This window comes from Aphis gossypii, unplaced genomic scaffold, assembly GCF_020184175.1.
Source record: "Aphis gossypii isolate Hap1 unplaced genomic scaffold, ASM2018417v2 Contig00252, whole genome shotgun sequence".
NCBI lineage: Eukaryota > Metazoa > Arthropoda > Insecta > Hemiptera > Aphididae > Aphis > Aphis gossypii.
Genome location: NW_026083041.1, coordinates 62,230 through 80,378, shown reverse-complemented (window position 1 = coordinate 80,378; position 18,149 = coordinate 62,230). Strand labels below are relative to the sequence as shown.

The 18,149-nt window shown below is 29.8% G+C and overlaps 3 protein-coding genes across 3 annotated transcripts; all 3 read right to left on the bottom strand.

The window, feature by feature from the left end:
* Positions 1-4,098: 4,098 nt before the first annotated feature.
* LOC126553490 (uncharacterized) lies at positions 4,099-10,468 on the bottom strand. The gene is made up of 3 exons (XM_050208644.1): positions 10,309-10,468; positions 4,548-4,705; positions 4,099-4,434 (listed from the first exon to the last, which is right to left on the bottom strand). The coding sequence occupies exons 1-3, from the start codon at positions 10,466-10,468 to the stop codon at positions 4,099-4,101; spliced, it is 654 nt and encodes a 217-aa protein (XP_050064601.1).
* Positions 7,750-9,727, bottom strand: LOC126553489 (uncharacterized). Its single transcript, XM_050208643.1, has 3 exons — positions 9,315-9,727; positions 8,535-9,030; positions 7,750-8,432 (listed from the first exon to the last, which is right to left on the bottom strand). The coding sequence occupies exons 1-3, from the start codon at positions 9,564-9,566 to the stop codon at positions 8,221-8,223; spliced, it is 960 nt and encodes a 319-aa protein (XP_050064600.1). The 5' UTR covers positions 9,567-9,727; the 3' UTR covers positions 7,750-8,220.
* Positions 10,469-15,278: 4,810 nt separating the features above from the next.
* LOC126553498 (uncharacterized) lies at positions 15,279-16,466 on the bottom strand. Its single transcript, XM_050208651.1, has 2 exons — positions 16,401-16,466; positions 15,279-16,262 (listed from the first exon to the last, which is right to left on the bottom strand). The coding sequence occupies exons 1-2, from the start codon at positions 16,464-16,466 to the stop codon at positions 15,279-15,281; spliced, it is 1,050 nt and encodes a 349-aa protein (XP_050064608.1).
* Positions 16,467-18,149: the final 1,683 nt, after the last annotated feature.

Here is an 18,149-nt window from a genome sequence, read left to right as displayed (position 1 = left end):
ATAGGTAGCCATAAATGGAAGTATTGAAGTTTGGTTATTGGTAATGGAATATAGTTTATTTTTCTAGAACAGTAAATCAATTAGGTACCAATTTAAACTTAAATACCTATTTATTCAAATAAAATTTGATTATTGTTCTTAATTTTTTTCCACACTGGTATCCAATTTTAAATATAAGTGTAGGTAATTATGCTTGACAAAATCATTTTATTATATGTAATAAATATATAGACTAGATAGGTATACAAAACAATTTTTAGATTCTGAACGAAGTGATGAATGTATTGATTTTACAATGATGTGTGATTTTTTTGTGTCTGTGTACAGCATAACTAGTCGAAATAAAGCTCCAATTTCAAAAAATGGGGGTGGTTTCCGATGTAAAAGTGAATATCCTTGGTGCATTATAGAGGTAAAAAGTAAACATTTTTCAACAGTTTTCAAAAAAATCGAGAAAAACAAAAAAAAAAATGACGGAAAAACCGCAATTTTTACGCAAAACCAGTTTTCGACCAAATCGATTTTTTTTTATGGTTGTAATTCAAAAACTAATCACTGAAAATACTTGAAATTTTCACCAAATGTTAATGTCAGTGGTATCCGTATATAGTTAAATTTTCAAAAAATTTTGACTTTTTTTGAGTTATTTATAGACCACTGAAATTTTCGATTTTTTTGAGAAATTGTTTTTTTATTTGTCGATAAAATCTTTTTGGCCGTATCAAAATACTTGAAAATTTAATGCAAAGTTGCTCATAAGTTATTATTATAGTGATTAAAAAATTATAAGATTACATAGGCACAATTTTTTTTTATTAGCATTTGAAGTTCAAATATTGACAAAAATTCGTCAAAACCATGAATACTTGCAAATTATTTTGTAGGTATATTTCATAAAAATTTTTGTATAAGTAGCTAAGAGTTGAAAATTTAATACAAGGTTTTTTATAAGTTTAGCTTACAATTATTATAAAAGAACTTAAATTTTGTTGTATTCAGGCCATTAAAATATAAACCACCTTTTTCACCAACCACTAGAAATTATATCCTAGGCTGATAAATCATCTTCGTTCAGAATCGTTTTTCGTATACAATGATAACTATCATTGGATTCAAATTTAACACTCCTATAATATATAATAATGATCCATACGGCACCTAATGTACAGCAGAGCGGTACTCACTTGCCCGCTTTTTTTTAATTAAATATTACCAGATATATATTTTATAAAACAATAGATAAAGTAATTTATAATATACAATTTTATTATAATAATAATTTGAAATTATATAGTATAAATATTAAAGATAATAAAATTACAATAAATAGTATATAATATTATAATATATTATTATAATGTACAAGTGCCTGAAAGACAATTACTAAAACTATAAAAAAAAAAAAATTATGCAAACATTTTTATAAATATAGTTCCATTAGAAATGCTTATGTGGTGAACAGGAAAATTATTAGCTAGTTCATTTAATTTTACACATTTCAATTCAGAAGTCAAAATAACATTAAATGCTCCAAAATGTTCGTCATAATGAATAGTATTAAACAAATTATAAATAATAAACGATTCATTTTCTTTAATAAAAATACATTTAATTAATCCAAATACAGGTAACATGTTATTTCCATCACATATATTAATAATGACTGGCATATTTTTGGTATTGTATAAAATTCCCTTAATTTTTACCCAAGAAACACAGCATTCATTATTTAAATCAAAATTACTCGAATATGTGTTATATAATTCAGCATCTATTGAACTTAATTTTATTATTGGTCCTATTTCTGTATGAATGGTGTAATAATCAATTTTAGTTGATAATAATCTATATGCAAGTCTTAATTGTTGTTTTAGACATAATGTTTTTGGGATATTTTTTCTCGATGTTATTGATTGAGCAGTAGTTTTCAATTCTCTGTGCTTACCTTCAAATCGCATTGCCCAAAATAATGACAAAGAGCCCGATTTCTTAATAATTAAAGGATAATGAACCATATTATGATGGTGTTATGGCTTTAAATTGACACGAAATATTTTAAGGTATAAAGTGTGGTGTTCAGTTATTAGATTTTCAAGGAGAATTGAGTCTTCAAATTGAATCCACTATGATAAAATAATATTTAAAATTTTATCAAGTATTATGTATATTGACCAAATCTCTGAATCAAGAGGAATTAAATCACCAATAATGAGTCCCAAGTTTTTAACAAAACATAGCATCTCGCTAGCTGACATTTTTAGTATATTTCCTTTACCTTTCAAAGTTTCACTAGCAATTAACGTTGGTCGATTTCTGATATCTACTGATCCATAATCAAATAATTCTATTCTATTATTTAGTGTATCTATTGTAAAATATTTAAAATCAAAAATCATTATTTTTAGCATCAATCCTATATCATAATTACATACTCCCTCTAACATATCATGCATTATATCAACACAATAATTCTTTGTCACATGAAAAGAACTTATTTCATTCCACACACATGATTCTTTTACCCCAGTTAATAATACATCATTTATTTCAAGATCATTAGCATAATTAATACTATTTCTAAGATTTCCATTTACCTGTGTTGTTTGTACATGGCATTCGTTTTTAATTGTCTTACAAAACCTACATGGATATCTGGAAACAAAACTTTTAGTAAACCCTAACACAGAATGTAAGCCCAAATTATCTCCTACAATCAAACCCAAAGAGAAGAAAATTTGTTGAACTTTATTATTGTGTGTAACAGAAATACCGGTATTTTCTAAATAATTTAATTCTGAAATTAAGTCTTTAAAAATAACACTATTCCAAAATATTTTTTGTCATTGGTTTTAAAAAGTGATACCAAAAATATTTGATCTAAAGATGAAGATAACTCTGGAGGTAAACACGCTAAGGATACATATATTGCACCTAACTTTTGTGAACCAGCATGCGTACCGAGTGGATTATTGACTTCGAAATCGTCAAAATACAAAAATAACGGAAAAACGAGTTTATTTGAAATATTTGAATTGTTGGCACATTTTTCTTGCCACAGTTGGGACTGCATAAAGTTATAAATTAGTTTACTAGATTTCATGTTTTCTGTATATTTCAATATTACATCTAATAAATTTGAATGTTCTAAATTTTTTTTTAAAATGTCTCGTAGTGAAATTGAACATATTTTAACATCTGTAGGCTCTACTATAACTCTTCCATTTACTAATTTGTCACCTAATCTGTGACCAATAACTGTTTCTTTAGGATGGATTAATACATCTAATTTTTCAAGTGTCTCAAATCTCTTATACTCTGTTTTCATATTCTCAAAGGGAGCTGACAAAATTTTCATCTCACCAAGAATAACTGATAATTTATCCTTGACATTATTATCATTACATTTATTTATACATATATTAATTTTAGAACTAAAAACTGATACAATTAAATCGATAACATCTTGAACATCATTAATTAAAATATTAATTTTATTTCTAGGAATAACTGTATCACTATACCATTTACAAATCATGCTTAAAGCATTTGATCTTATTTGTGTCAAATCATCGGCCAGAGGGATACTAAAATGTTGTTCCTCAATACTTTCGTTATTAAGACTTTCTTCATAGTCAGTAGTTTGTTGAAGAAAATGAGATGTATTATTTTTTTTTAAATTCATATTAGGATTAGAATAAAATTCGTGCTGTTTAAGATGTCTTTTATAAGTATCAACTTTGTTAAAAATCCGTAAACAACCCTCTAATGGACAGTTTAATTTTACAATTGATTTTAAGTCATGGTAAATATTAAAATGTATAAATAAATGATTGAGGCATTGGGCCTCATAATTACATAAAAAACAGCTAATCATTTTAAAATTATTTTAAATATATTCAAGAAAAAATTGTAATTTTTAATTTAATGTGATTATTATTATATATCAATAACGTTATACGTTCTTACTAAACAGGGAAAATATTTTAAGTTGGTATAGGAACCAGAAAAATATAAATATAATACAAACAACAAGTAATATTATCTTAAACTAATATATACTATATAACTAATATATATATACCTAACATAGGTAACTTATTACTCTAAATCCTTAATTAAGGTTTGCACACTTATAAATTTTTTTTTTGAATTATTGTTTATATTAAAAAAATAATCTTGAATGAACCACCATATCTGTTCAGCCTCTTGGAGATATTCTAAATTGAATGAATGAAATGATTTAAAACATATATCCAAGGCCTTGATAGGAGTTTCTAGCTTATAATGTATGTCATTAATCACTGTGTAATAGCTAATCGTAGAGTTGATTTCTTCTAAATTACCCACAATGACAACATATGGTTGAACAGTAAGCCCACAGTTGAATGCTCGGTTCACTTTTTCTTCGTGGGTTGTTTTGAGATCATTAATATTCTATAATAAATTTAATACAAACAAACATTTTAGTTATACTTTGGTACCTATGTATATTTAAATATTTTATTTTTTTTTAACTTATTAGTATTGTTCCATAATTTGAAACTTACGGTTATGCAAACTACAATTGCACTGGCTTGTTCTAATTTTGTTGGCCTCCGCATTGAATATTTAGAAACATTGTTGTCAGTTGTTTTTTTGGGTATTTTAATGTTCACTGGATTAAAAAGATATGGTAATAATAGAATGGCAGCTAAATCATCATCTCCTAAAGTAATTTCAAAAATAAAAATTAGTATATAATTAGTATTAGGTTATAATATTATTAATATTTTTATACAGTTACTAGCTGACCCGACACGGCGTTGCCCGTGTATTACTTTCTTTTTTTGCATTTTCGTATGCCGTGTGTTAATTTTTAATTTAATCTTATTGATAGTGCTAATATTACGTCGAATTCACGACGAAAGATTTGTAATGTGGCAGTTTTTGTGCCTACGTATTTTAAAAAATTCTCCTGAACAGAACCGTCACCCTGGTGATAGGGCGTTGTGAATAAAAAATAATTAAATAAAACTATAACAGTTAAAACTATAACTACTTACTTTTAAATCATTATATATGTTTTATAAGCTAGTCATGCTAGTAATGATTTAAAAGTAAGTAATCGCTTTATTGTTAATCATGTGAATCATAATTATTATTATTATCATTGTAGTGCTTTGTGGTATACGATGTTTTTTGTTTGATTACCTGGCGCATAGATAAACAAATCTGATGGTTTTCCAACACGGGAACAGGCAACATACAATTGACCATGTGAGAAACATGGGTTTTCTAGATAAATACCACAAACACTTAATGATTGCCCCTGGGACTTGTTTATAGTCATAGCAAAAGCAAGACGCGCTGGAAACTGTAGTCGTTTTAAACTCAAATGGCACATCAGTCGGAATCATTGGATGCGCGGTATGAGAACATCTTCTCCTTTATACTTTCCTTTGAGTATAGTTGCTTCTATCACATTGTTTAGTAATTTTTTTATCGCTAACCGTGTACCGTTTCAAAGACGCGGTTAGTTGATATTTCGCAACATTATAACCACCGATCCAACCTTTAATTGAAGATTGTGAGGTGGCAATCCTGGCAAATCCAGCGAGTTTAAAAATTCCGGTGGATAGTTGACTACATCATCTTGATTAGTAGCCGAATCAACTGATTTATATATCCTCAATTCGCCTGTAATTTGTTCTTGAATTTTGAAATTTAATTCATTTACATCTATGTTTTTTGCGCAGCCAGTATAGCTCGTTCGCTCAACCAATCATGGTTTCTGTAATTTTGAGAAACATCTGGAAACACCTTCTGAATAAGTTCATCTTTTGATCGAGTTAACTGACAAAAACTTTGAGGAAAGTTAATGCAGCCAGTCAACATGTCTATAGGAAATTTGCCATTACCAATGTCAATGAGTTGTTTAGAGAATATGTTTCCAGATTGGTCATTTTGCAACTCGACACGCATATTCTTGCTTAAATGAAGTACTTTGACATGTTTCCACAAACTGGAGGACTTTAGACATGCATTGAGTTCATCAGCTGGCGTTGATCGTGGAATCACCGGCAATGTTTGACGAAAATCTCCTGCTAATAAAATCATTGCACCACCAAATCGGTTATTATTGCTTCGTAGATCTTTTAAGGTTCTGTCCAAAGCCTCCAAAGATTTTTTATGTGCCATCGTGCATTCATTCCAAACAATCAATTTACATTGCTGCAAAACCTTTGCCATTGCAGAGTTCTTCGAAACGTTGCAGGTTGGAGTTTCATTGCTATGCATATTTAATGGCAATTTTAGTGCTGAATGGGCTGTTCGACCACCTTCAAGCAAAGTTGCTGCGATTCCCATCGAAGCGAGTGCAAGTGCAATTTTATTTTGTGAGCGAATTGTTGCTAATATTAATGAAATCAAAAAAGTTTTTCCTGTACCACCAGGTGCATCTAAGAAGTAAATCCCTCCAGTTTCATCATTTGTTACTTTCATAAGAGTTTCAAATACATACTTCTGTTGTTCATTTAACAGTGGAAGATTTGTTTGAATTAATTCTTTCAAAGCGTTGAGATCATACAGTCTTTCTCGATGCAACTCTTGGTTAAAAAGCGTCATGCATTGGACCATTGGGCGCGGTCAGTCCTAATTGAATTAATAGTTTGTTTGACATTATCAAGCACATGTCCTCAATTGAAATCAATGCTTCATTGTAAATTTCTTCACTGATTTGTATATTTGGATTTCCCATTCTATTCTGTATTTGATACAAAATATCATCACACATATAATCTTTGTACTTGATCCACAAATCAATTGGGTTTGATGGGAAGCATGTAGATATGATTATAGAAAACAATGTTCGTATTTGATGAGTGTGTGATGATATTACAGCATCATTGAGAGTTTGATCCCAATGAGCGTCTTTTTCAAGCAATTGCAAACGTTGACAGGCTTCTCTGTAGGATACACACAATTCACCATCAACAGTTCGTAACTGTTGGAATGATGTTGGGCCACGTACATTGACTAATAGCAGTCGTAAGTAAAAACATTCATCATTGCTTGGATGTACTGAATAAATCCGGCCAATCGCATCGGTGGAATATCATCTGTATATCCTGGAACTGGTTTTCCTTGTTCTGTCGTATAAATCTCCTTGAGGATTGATTCCAGGTATAATATTTTGGCATTTCAGAATATAGCAATGTTTGTGCGAAATCATCGTTTTGGCATATCTCAAAAAAACTGGTTAATGTAGTAGATGGTGGCTGAGCAGCTCTTTGTACTGCGTTCTGTGCTGTAAAATACACTCTTTGTCCATTTTCTAATGCACAGCTAAGTGAACAACAGAAGGGTGTCTCTCATGAATAGGAAAAGAAAATATTCGCCAAACTGCTTCATTACTACTGACATAGCGGCCCATTTGGTATTGGGTAACTTCATCATTTGAATTCTCTGCACCAATTCCAATCACAGCCATATCACTCCCTTTGGTTACATTTTGCAAATGTATTTAATAGATTTCACTGAATTGCAAGATTCAACGTTGATGTGTGCTTGAATGTCTTTGATAAAATGGGTGAATATGGACAATCCAACGATTATTTATTTCAATACCTTGTTGATTTAATTTGACAATTGTTGATTTCCATTGTCTGCTGTCGATCTGCGACGATACAATGGATAACCGTCATTACCAGTAATTGTTTCGATATTAATCCGTGGATATCGTTTTGAACATTTACCAATCCATCCTCATACACGGTGAATTTTGATTAAGAGTTCCACAGGGACCATGTATCATGTTTTTGATAACTACCTCATGCAATCCAGGATCTACTTGTACATTAGGGATTTCAGCTGATATCACTGCATCAACTTCATTTGGCCTTATATTTTCAACCAACCAAATCAAAATGTGTGCATGTGGCAATCCTCGTTTCTGCCACTCCACAGAATACATCCAGCAGCGTGTCTCACCAAACACATTATGTTTTACCATGAAATCCATTAACGATTTCAACTTTTGTCTAAAGACTCTGGCTGTAATATCATGACGATCAATGGGTGATTGCCCAGAGAATAACTCCTGATTGATTTCTATCCATTGCGGATTGCATGTAAATGTGATGAACAAATCTGCTGTACCATAATGACGAACATACGACATGGCATCTTGAGCATATTCGTGCATATGCCGAGGGCTTCCGATGTATGTTGCTGGAAGAATAGTCATCCGACCGACATTCTGTGCATTTCCATCAGTATTAATCGCATCTCGAAGGTGAATGTTAATCTCTCCGTTTCAATTTTAACATACATGTCAACAACATATTTGTGATATAATCGCTGACATTTCAATATGTGATTATCTTCATTTTCCCGAATCATTAGGCGGTATGAATAATAGTTCATTGAACTGACTTTTTTGTTGGTTTCAGAACCTGTAAATAGATTTTGTTTTAATAACATTCAAATATAAAATTAAAATACATAATATAATGACTGAGATATTATCGCCATAGCTAAACTAATATTTTAGTTACCTGCAATGGGATTTATCATTTTTATTGAGAAATCGTAGCCATCTTCACCTTGCCAAAATATAATGGGATATTGCAGTGCATCATATGAGCGGTGTGTTTCCTTTATACGTTGTAATTGATCATTCCGACGACGTAAAACAATATCACGGGATTCCAAGTTTTCTCCAACTACAACGATAGCAACTTCATCAATAGTTGGTGCATTAAAACGTCTTGTATGTTGACCTGCAGGTGTTTTATCAGCTCTGATTACAATTTTGTGATTATCGGATGGCATTAGATCCAGGGCAGTTTTAAACAATATAATCAACTGATTGTGTTGATGAAATAAAGTTTGTAATTGTTCTACAATAGACCTCTTTACTAAATTGTTATGTGCACAACGCAGATCAATTTCTTGTGGTGAATTGCCCATAAAATAAATTTGCAGGAATTTGTTGTCGCTATCTGACACTGGTAACAGTGAACCTGCTCTGTGATATATTTGCCCTTGTATCTGTAAATAAAAAAAGAATATTATGGTGTGGTATAAATTAATGGATTGTCGGTGATCAAGCTTAAATAATATTTGATCTTAAAAAGTATATATTTAGTTTTAACTAATATCTATCAAATATAAAATATAATAAAAGTGTCACTGAAACTGAAACACCATATAATATGATGACTAAGTGATATATTTCGTAATGATTAAGAAATTGAAGATTAGTGACACATCTTAACTTTGGTGACAGAAAATTTTGTTCGCTAATAATTATGAGTAACTGCTATAATACATACCTTGAAAGTTGGCATAAAATTTTCCCGAACTACATTTGTTGCCCCAAATGAAGTCATTTGAAAGCAATTGTTATATTGTTGGATATTTGTCAAAAAGTGTATAGAATCTGTTCCTATTCCTGAAACCAATGAGTACAATGGTTCTGGTGGTGGATCCAATGGTATCAATTTCACTTTACCATTTGCGCAACACAATCCATTGGCTTCATTTTTGTATTTTAATGCCTTACAGTGTGAGCAAACCGAGTTCATAGAACCAATAACAACACACTGGTAGTTACTGTAGTCAATTGACACATCGTAACTGAAAGCAGCTCGATTCAAACTTGCGCGATTATTAGTTGAATTTCGCGTTCGCGCTTCACGCGTTTGTGATATCCGAATTCTTTCACGTTCATTTCGGTCGTCACGTTCTTGAGGACTTTGTTAGATCGGTAATTAGCTTGGTTGGTAGCATTTCGGGTTATTCTACCTAGATTGCTCCGTCGTATAGGAGGCATATCAAATATAAATTATTATGTTTTTAAGGTCTTCCCAGGAATTTTTTATTATATTTTATCAAACAATTAAATTGAATAAATATTGTCTATAATATTTCCATGGCAACACAAAAATATTATAGTTTTAATTTATTTTTTATATTTTGACGGTATCGGGTTCAAATCAAAACCTTGCTATAACATTTTAAATAAATTATTTATTTTTTTAAATGGTTGCCATTGACTACCAAAAATAATTTAGTTACTACTATTGCTGGACAGATGGCGCCTCTGTAATTTCATCACCATCTCGTCATATTTCTCAAACCTGATAACTTTTTCAAATTTTTCGTCCGTAAGAACCTTCTCTCCTGGCAATTCCGAACATTGAAGAAAAAAATCAGCCAAATCGGTCCAGGGGTTGTTTAGTTATGCGAATACCAACACATTTTGCGATTCATTTTTATATATAAGATTATTATATTGTTCAATTACTTGCTTATTTAGAAACTTGCCTATTTTATCAGCTGATAAAATTGTTTTTACCAAATTTTGTTGGTTTAAGTTAAAGTTGTTTGTTCTATTTTTAAGATACATTTTTAATCTATTTTTAAAAATATCAAATTTTTGGATCAAATTTTGATTTTTTTGCGGATATAATTGATTAACATCCATATCAATCTAAAAAGTATGTATGTATAGTAATACGCTTGTTAATGTAATATGTTCAAAATATAATACAATAAAATAAAATAAAGATTTAGTGTAAAGAAAATAGTAATATAAATATTATTAACTTATATCAATTTGTATCAATTAAAAACAAATTATTTAATTTATATAGTTAAACTTACAAGCATGTGACCTGTTGACATTTTAAAGCTGGATATTTAAGTGTGTTTTTATCGTTTAGTTGTTTTTGTATGCGATAACTTGCAGTTTCTGCCCACTGCTTGTGTAAAGTTATTTCTGGTTCAATATTATGCTTTAACCAATTTATTGAATCCAAAATGTCTATTTAATTAAGAATTATTATAATTAGTATATACTACTTTAAGAAGCTTATGAAGTTGATAAAAAAGTTTATTAAGTTGTCAGTTTCAAAGAATTCAATAAAAAATGTTTTGTCAAAAGATACATTTAAATTTAGTTAATTAAAATGTAATCATAACCTTCTTCATTTGTAAAAACTGGGTCATCTCTATTGCATGAGTTAAGTTGTTTAGAGGCTGCATTGATTTTATTCATTTCTTTTTTTATATTACAATATTTATCATAAAGTTTACCTCGATTAGGGCTGACTTTTTTGCCTTCTCTAAAATATGGAATGAAATAAACATATTCAGATTCTGAAGGAAATAACTCTTCTATACCTATTATGTAATCATCAAAAGAATTAAGTAAATATTAATTGCTAATTGCTATTTTGTTGTTTTCGATTAAAAATAATAAATAAAATATTGTACATTTGTACATTTAAATAGTATTATTATTATGGTTTTAAATTTTAATATTTATGGTTGTAGTTTAAAACATATTACATGCATACATTATGTACTTAATAAGTACATATTTCTTCATCTCACTTATATGAAAAAAATGTGTACCTTTTGCAATTTTGGAAAATTGAGACCTGGTTATTTTATGTCCATATTCAGAACTGTGTAGAGCATCTTTTATCAGAACTTCGCAAAGACGGTTTCTCATCTTTTGGTTTAATGTCCCATTTGAAGTGTAATACTGTAATATATAATAACACCATCTTGGTATTTTTTTAATATTTGTTTGATAAAACTATCTACAAAGGTACAATTATTACACATATTATTCTCCATTTTATAGATACAGGGGGAATACATTTATTTTTTTTAGAAAAATCAAATGATTAATTAATTTAAATATTATTATACCTTACTGGATTTAATATTACTACTAGATTTTTCATCAACGGTTAAGTTACTACAACTATCACTATTGGAACCTTCATCCTCAAATAAATTGTCAAAAATATTATTTTTTTTCTGTTTGGATTTAAACTTTCTATAGATACATAAATAAACAATGTTTTTGTGTTATTTTTTTTATAGTAATTGTTTGAAATGTATATTATACCTGAATTTTTTTTAGTGTCCTCTACAGGATCAGCTATATTATTTTGAGAAGGTCCGGCTACATTGTACAATATATCTATTATTTAAATTATAATAAGTATCTAATTCAAATGTACAATACACTTTAATTATTTTTTACTTAATAATAGTATGAAATGCATTTTCTTTAAAAAATTTAATTACCTTTTTCATCTATTACAACATCCATACTCATCAATGATTCATATGTCAATAGTGCATTTTTTTCAATTTCAATTACCTTATAAAATTAACATGAAATATGGAAGAAAACATTTTTAAGCAAGTTGATATGTGAATTAATAATTATTTTAAAATTTAAATGTTGATTAATGACACATTAATTTAAATTTCAAATACCCATACTGTACAAAACCTAAATGTTTAGTATAGTAGGCACAAATAAAATTGTTAAATAGGTATATATTTACTTCAATGGGTTTCTTTAATTTTTCTAATTGATCTAAAAAATTGGCCCTTTGTCCAATTTTTGAAACTAAGTCTACAAGCATTGATTCAGTCAACATAAATAATGTTGCTTTATTGATTTCTTCCTCTAAAAAAAATATTGTCAATTAACATAAGATACCTATATGCCTTGACTAGTCCATAATAACTATTTATTGAAAAACATCATTCAAACATTGTAATCTTACTAACCAAGTTTTTTTTTCTAAATTTTGAAACTATTGAAGTATTGAATATTGGTATAAAGGTAGGTACATTAGATTGAAAAAACAAACTTGGTTAATCTGAGTCCATTTTACACCATATGCCATAATATGGTATTTAGTAAGATTGTTTATAATATTTTTTATATTATTATGTTGAATTAATAAATTATTAAATAAGTTTTTAATTCAAAAGTTTATAAAAATTACCTTCAAATGTATTGATCAAATGTTTAAATCCAATATTAAGTAACCATTTTTTTGTGAAGTCATCCATGTCAAAGTATAAAATAAATAAGTAACTTTTATCACAATATATCATTTTATTAATAGGTAATGTATTATCTAGGTATTTTACAACACAAAATGAATGTATAAAAAAACCATGATGGGTAACAATTATAAATTATAGTATTGTCAAGTATTTGGTATTAAGAGAATGGCAGTGCATTATTGGTTTTCTCTCTCTTAAATACACTCAACATGTACGTACAGCAGAACCAATTTTGTGTTATTACTTTTAGTACCTATTAGAATGAATTTACCTATTATCAAATTTTAAGTAAAAAACATTATATCTGCAGTGTCGGCTTTTTTCAATATTTAAATGTTAATGTTATTTATAAGCAATTTTAAATTGTAATTACTTACTCATAAAACTTACACAAAAATTCAAATATTTAAAATAACCTAACATAGCAATACAGGTTATGTTCTTAAATTAAAGTTTAGTAATAAGTGAATTCTCTCTAATACTAAAAGTAACAACACTAAATTGGTTCTGCTGAGTGTAAATTTACTATGTTATGCGTGGGTCTTACTGGTCTAAGTAAACATCCTCTTAAGGCAATGTTTAGACAAATTTAAAATGCCTAAAGCGATAGAGAGATATTCCCTATCTCCAGTTAATTTTAAGACACAAATCGAAATTGTAAGAGAATATAATATTATACTCTTTGAATTCATAAATATCTTACTAATTTATTTCCAAATATAGTTTTCTGAAACAGCTTGCAAATATTAAAAACTATCTAAATTAATATTAGTTTCCCCAGTGTCCTAAAAAAAATTTTGGATTATCTCTTAATTAAGCTAACTTACTGTAATTGCCTACTATATTTTTATAAACTTTATGATGATAATTGATAATAATTAGTATTACTATTTACTCTTTTATTTAAAATGTTAAATTAATATAGGTATTATAATATTATATTATGAATTTTTGTGCATATAAATGCACGCATATTTTTATTACTATACTTTTTATTCAATATAATATTTAATTGATTAATTTAACTGTATAAAAATAATTTAATTTAAAAATATAAATAATAAATATACAAACTTACCGTTTGATGTATGTAGGTGCAGCTCTGTATCATATGCTGTATAGTAATATCTCCGAAGATATAATATTATAATGACTGTATATAGCCGTTTGTTGTTTTGATTCAAAATAATTAATATAAATTATTAAAAATGACAGAGATTTTGTGTAAAACTGCAATAAACGGATGACCGAAGTCGATCGAGTAATGAGCTATGAACGTTCGAGCCCCTATTATTTGTTTGCAACGGATAAGATTGCGATGTTCGCCGAATTTAATTTCGTGAAATCGTGAATTGTTGATCTTTGTCAACAAGCTTGACGGTGGTCTGGGTTTTTACCACGGTTTTAAATGTACGATATATGTCATAAAGCTACAATTTTCGGTATTTTTTCGATATTTCACAACACGCGTATTATGCATACATGGTGCGTATAAGTATTAGGTAGGTACTAGGTAGGTACTTACATCACGTTATGAAGGTTAGGTATATCGTATAAACTCTGCAAAACTAATGAATAGCCAGAAGAATTGTCTGATTTCAAAGAAAATTACCGTAGATATATAGCCATATAGGTACCTATATAATCTGTAATCTATAATACAATAATTGACGATCTTAGTAAATAGTAGAACAGTAGGTACTATACTCTATTCAGCGAGAGAGCATGCCGGTTCTGCGCATGTAGACTGGCGCTCGGCTGCTCGCTGAGAACCTATTTCCCCTTCCAAGATGCCTGGTTGTCGTGACGGTGGCAACGATAATAGGCGACCGACCGCGACGTCGATGCTAGCGACGCCTCCGGTCATCTGACTCGCGCAACCTGTTGATTGTTGCCGCCTGCCAGCATTTCGTAAATATTTTCGTATTTATTTATTTTAATATACTCTTATTATTATAATAGTATTTTATTCATTAAAATACAAAAATAACACCCAAAATATATGGTAAAAGTAACAATTTTATTAATCAGTTAAAAATCAGTCATATATTTAATAAAATAAACAAAAAAAAATATTAATATTTATTAATCTGAATCTGAATAAGATGTGTCACCAGTTATTGTCATCACACAATCACCTAAATTTTCCATGACTTCCTCCACGACAAAGTCGATGTCCCAGAACCTTTTTTCTTCGTTAATTACGTGACTGACGAAGTTCTTCCATTTTTCGGGGCCGCATTCATTGACACCTTCAATAACGAGCTTTTTGACATCGGGTAGCTTAAATGTTGAATTATTCATTTTGATGTACCTTTTGACAGACGACCATGCTAGCTCGATTGGATTCAGTTCGCAATGATACGGCGGTAAACGTAATACGACCATATTTTTGGATTTGACATACTAGTCTATGACGTATTTGTTAACTGCGGTTTAATCCGATTAACAATGTTCATTAAACCAACTTTGTTAAGTGGCTTTTCATAAACCTCGCACTTTTGGTCCAGCCAACTTTCTATGTCTGTTTTTTTCCAACTCATTGTTGGACATCGTTCGGCTTTCACCGAATGATAAGGTGCATTATCCATTACTATGACACTGTTGTCTTTTAACAATGGAATGACACCTTTAATCCAATCAAAAAATGAATCTCCGTTCATTTCGTCATGGTAGTCAGCTGATCCTTTTTTCGATTCGAATACCAGCAGACCACCATTGACGAATCCATCTTCTGATAAAATATGGACTATAATGAGTCGTTTTCCTTTGCCTGTTGGGTTGGGAGCACCTGTCGAAAGGCCAGACAAAAACGCGTCTCTGCGTGATTTAACGGTTTTGTCAACCCAAATTTTTTCCATACAATCACCAATGTTTGCCCACGTTTCATCTAAATAATAAATTGATCTTCCTTCTTGGCGATATTTTCGGATGTCTTGTATATATTTGGTTCGCCACAATACAATGTCGTCCCGTTCAATAAGTGCGCTATTACGGCCTCTTTTACAATACGTACAATTTAGCTCACGTAATAAATGGTATAGGTTGGTCCTTTTGTATGTGTTTAGTGTTGGGTCACTATTCACGGAAATTAAAATCTTGTCCAGTGTGGGTACCTGACGGCTAAACCAAAAATCGTGTACCTTTTTACGTATAGCATTCCGTTCGAAATCGTCGACTTTTTCTTTGAATGTCAGCCTGATCTTTTTTTTGTTCGGTGATTGTATTGGTTTAGCATTCTTGTAGTCGGCAATTGTCGTTTGAATCGTATTCTGGCCGATACCCGTATCCCTGGATAGCAATTTCACCATTTCCTTAACCGTAATAGATGGTTGTTCGGCTATTTTGCGTTTGTATAAGTTTATTAACATTTGTTTTTGTCCACTTCCAATGAACTGAAATTAAAATAATAAACAAATAATTCAGTTTGATTTTTAATTTTGTATATTAGACAATCAAGGTTGTTATGTTTAAGACACGTTTTGTTTTATCAATACAAACCGTGTGTACAATCAATAACGATCAACACTTACCTTCCCGCATGGATTTTTTTTTAACTGGTGTACGAGGAGAACCAGCATTAGATGTGGATGGTACATCAGTGTCACTCATTGCAAAAAATTCAAAATAAAGCGCTGTTAAAAATCGTTTCTATAAAACACGTAATACGGTCAACGGTTGAGAAACGAGTCACCGAGCTACGAGCTATCAGGCACGGTGGCGGCGTTTTGTACGCACTCACACAGCTGTTCTCGCTATAGGCGCCACCTCCGACGCACGACGACACTCGATTACTGTGTTCGTCGAAGAGTGAGAATGCTATGGGTGGGTGACGCGAGAGGATGCGCAGAACGAACCGATTTTCGTCGGGCCGCGGCATGCTCTCTCGCTGAACAGAGTATAGGTACCAGATATTGACAGATTAGTTCGTTTGAAATAATTGTCCAAATTGTAAGAATTTGCCAATGTCATTGAACTATGAGCATAACAAGTATATAGTATTCAATATACATAAACGGTACCTACATGTAACGACTAACGGGACCGGGAATTTAATACGAAAATGCAGAAACTTTTTTTCCCGAATAATGGTAAACAATGTGATATTCATTATTATACATTTATACCGTATACTTTTACTTACCTTTATTTTTATAATAATATGTTTTAATTTTAAGTATTGGTATTATTCGTGAACTATTTTAACTATATTGTTTTAGTTAATTCAAACATAAAATAAGATAAAACAATAAAATAATTATTTAATACAATAAATAAAAACAACTATATTTAAATAATTGTAATAATTATACTGTTTAAGTTATTTTACCTAGTAAATAGTTATACTTACTATATAATATATTTCATTTAACTATAATATTTTAGTCATTTTTTTTTCCGTGTTCTATTTCACTAACAAGCTCTTCTTTCTTTAGATCATCTGGGTAACTATCAGCTAATGTTTTAACTCTAACTTGTAAAGTTGTAGAATCTATTTCGTTTATTTGAGAACCACTTAAAAAACTAAATTTACCATTGACATATTTCAATGCATCAAATCTGCTGTTCATTTCACTTAGAATTCTGTCAAGTGATTCCATGAGAGAACCTCTGAAATGTTCTTCCTGTTGTAGTAATCCGACATATTACACTATTATTAATTGCATCATTCCTGTTACCCTGAGCTGATATTAGTTGTTTAGATTTAGAAATTTAGAATACTGAATATTAATATATTATATTTAATAATAGATAATTAGATAATTGGTTTATGAACATGGTTTTTATAATCGTTTATATAGATTTTTAGAATTAAAATTATGTATTTAAATAATTGGTCATAGTAAACATGAAATAGAAACTTATAGTCGAATTTCCTTTTTACCATGATACGTACGTATATTTTGGGGACTACGCCCAAAATAATTTAATATAAAAGGGGTTGTGGTAGTATTAAGAGTAGTATACATTTGTATGTTCTGCGCACTTTTGACTGCGGAGATTGTAAATTTTTAAGGGGGATTTTTCCCCTCAAGCTTTTTTTTTCTCCGCTGTACCAGACTGCGGTGATTTTAAAATTTTTAGTTGGATTTTCACCCTCAAACTATTTTTTCTCCGCTGTACCAGTAAAAAAAAACACTGATTTTCAAAAACCATAATGTATGTTCTGCGCACTTTTGACTGCGGTGATTGTAAATTTTTAAGGGGGATTTTTCCCCTCAAGCTTTTTTTTTCTCCGCTGTACCAGACTGCGGTGATTTTAAAATTTTTAGTTGGATTTT

Excerpts from the sequence above, each read along its gene's own strand:
- LOC126553489 (XM_050208643.1), bottom strand. The coding sequence starts at position 9,566 with ATGAACTCGGTTTGCTCACACTGTAAGGCATTAAAATACAAAAATGAA. Across the intron at positions 9,031-9,314 it reads ATTTTATGCCAACTTTCAAG|ATACAAGGGCAAATATATCA; the intron begins GTATGTATTATA and ends TTTTATTTACAG. Across the intron at positions 8,433-8,534 it reads AATGATAAATCCCATTGCAG|GTTCTGAAACCAACAAAAAA; the intron begins GTAACTAAAATA and ends ATCTATTTACAG.
- LOC126553490 (XM_050208644.1), bottom strand. The coding sequence starts at position 10,468 with ATGGATGTTAATCAATTATATCCGCAAAAAAATCAAAATTTGATCCAA. Across the intron at positions 4,706-10,308 it reads TTTATCAGCTGATAAAATAG|GAGATGATGATTTAGCTGCC; the intron begins GCAAGTTTCTAA and ends AAATTACTTTAG. Across the intron at positions 4,435-4,547 it reads CAATTGTAGTTTGCATAACC|AATATTAATGATCTCAAAAC; the intron begins GTAAGTTTCAAA and ends AATTTATTATAG.
- LOC126553498 (XM_050208651.1), bottom strand. The coding sequence starts at position 16,466 with ATGTACCATCCACATCTAATGCTGGTTCTCCTCGTACACCAGTTAAAA. Across the intron at positions 16,263-16,400 it reads AAAAAAATCCATGCGGGAAG|TTCATTGGAAGTGGACAAAA; the intron begins GTAAGTGTTGAT and ends TTTTAATTTCAG.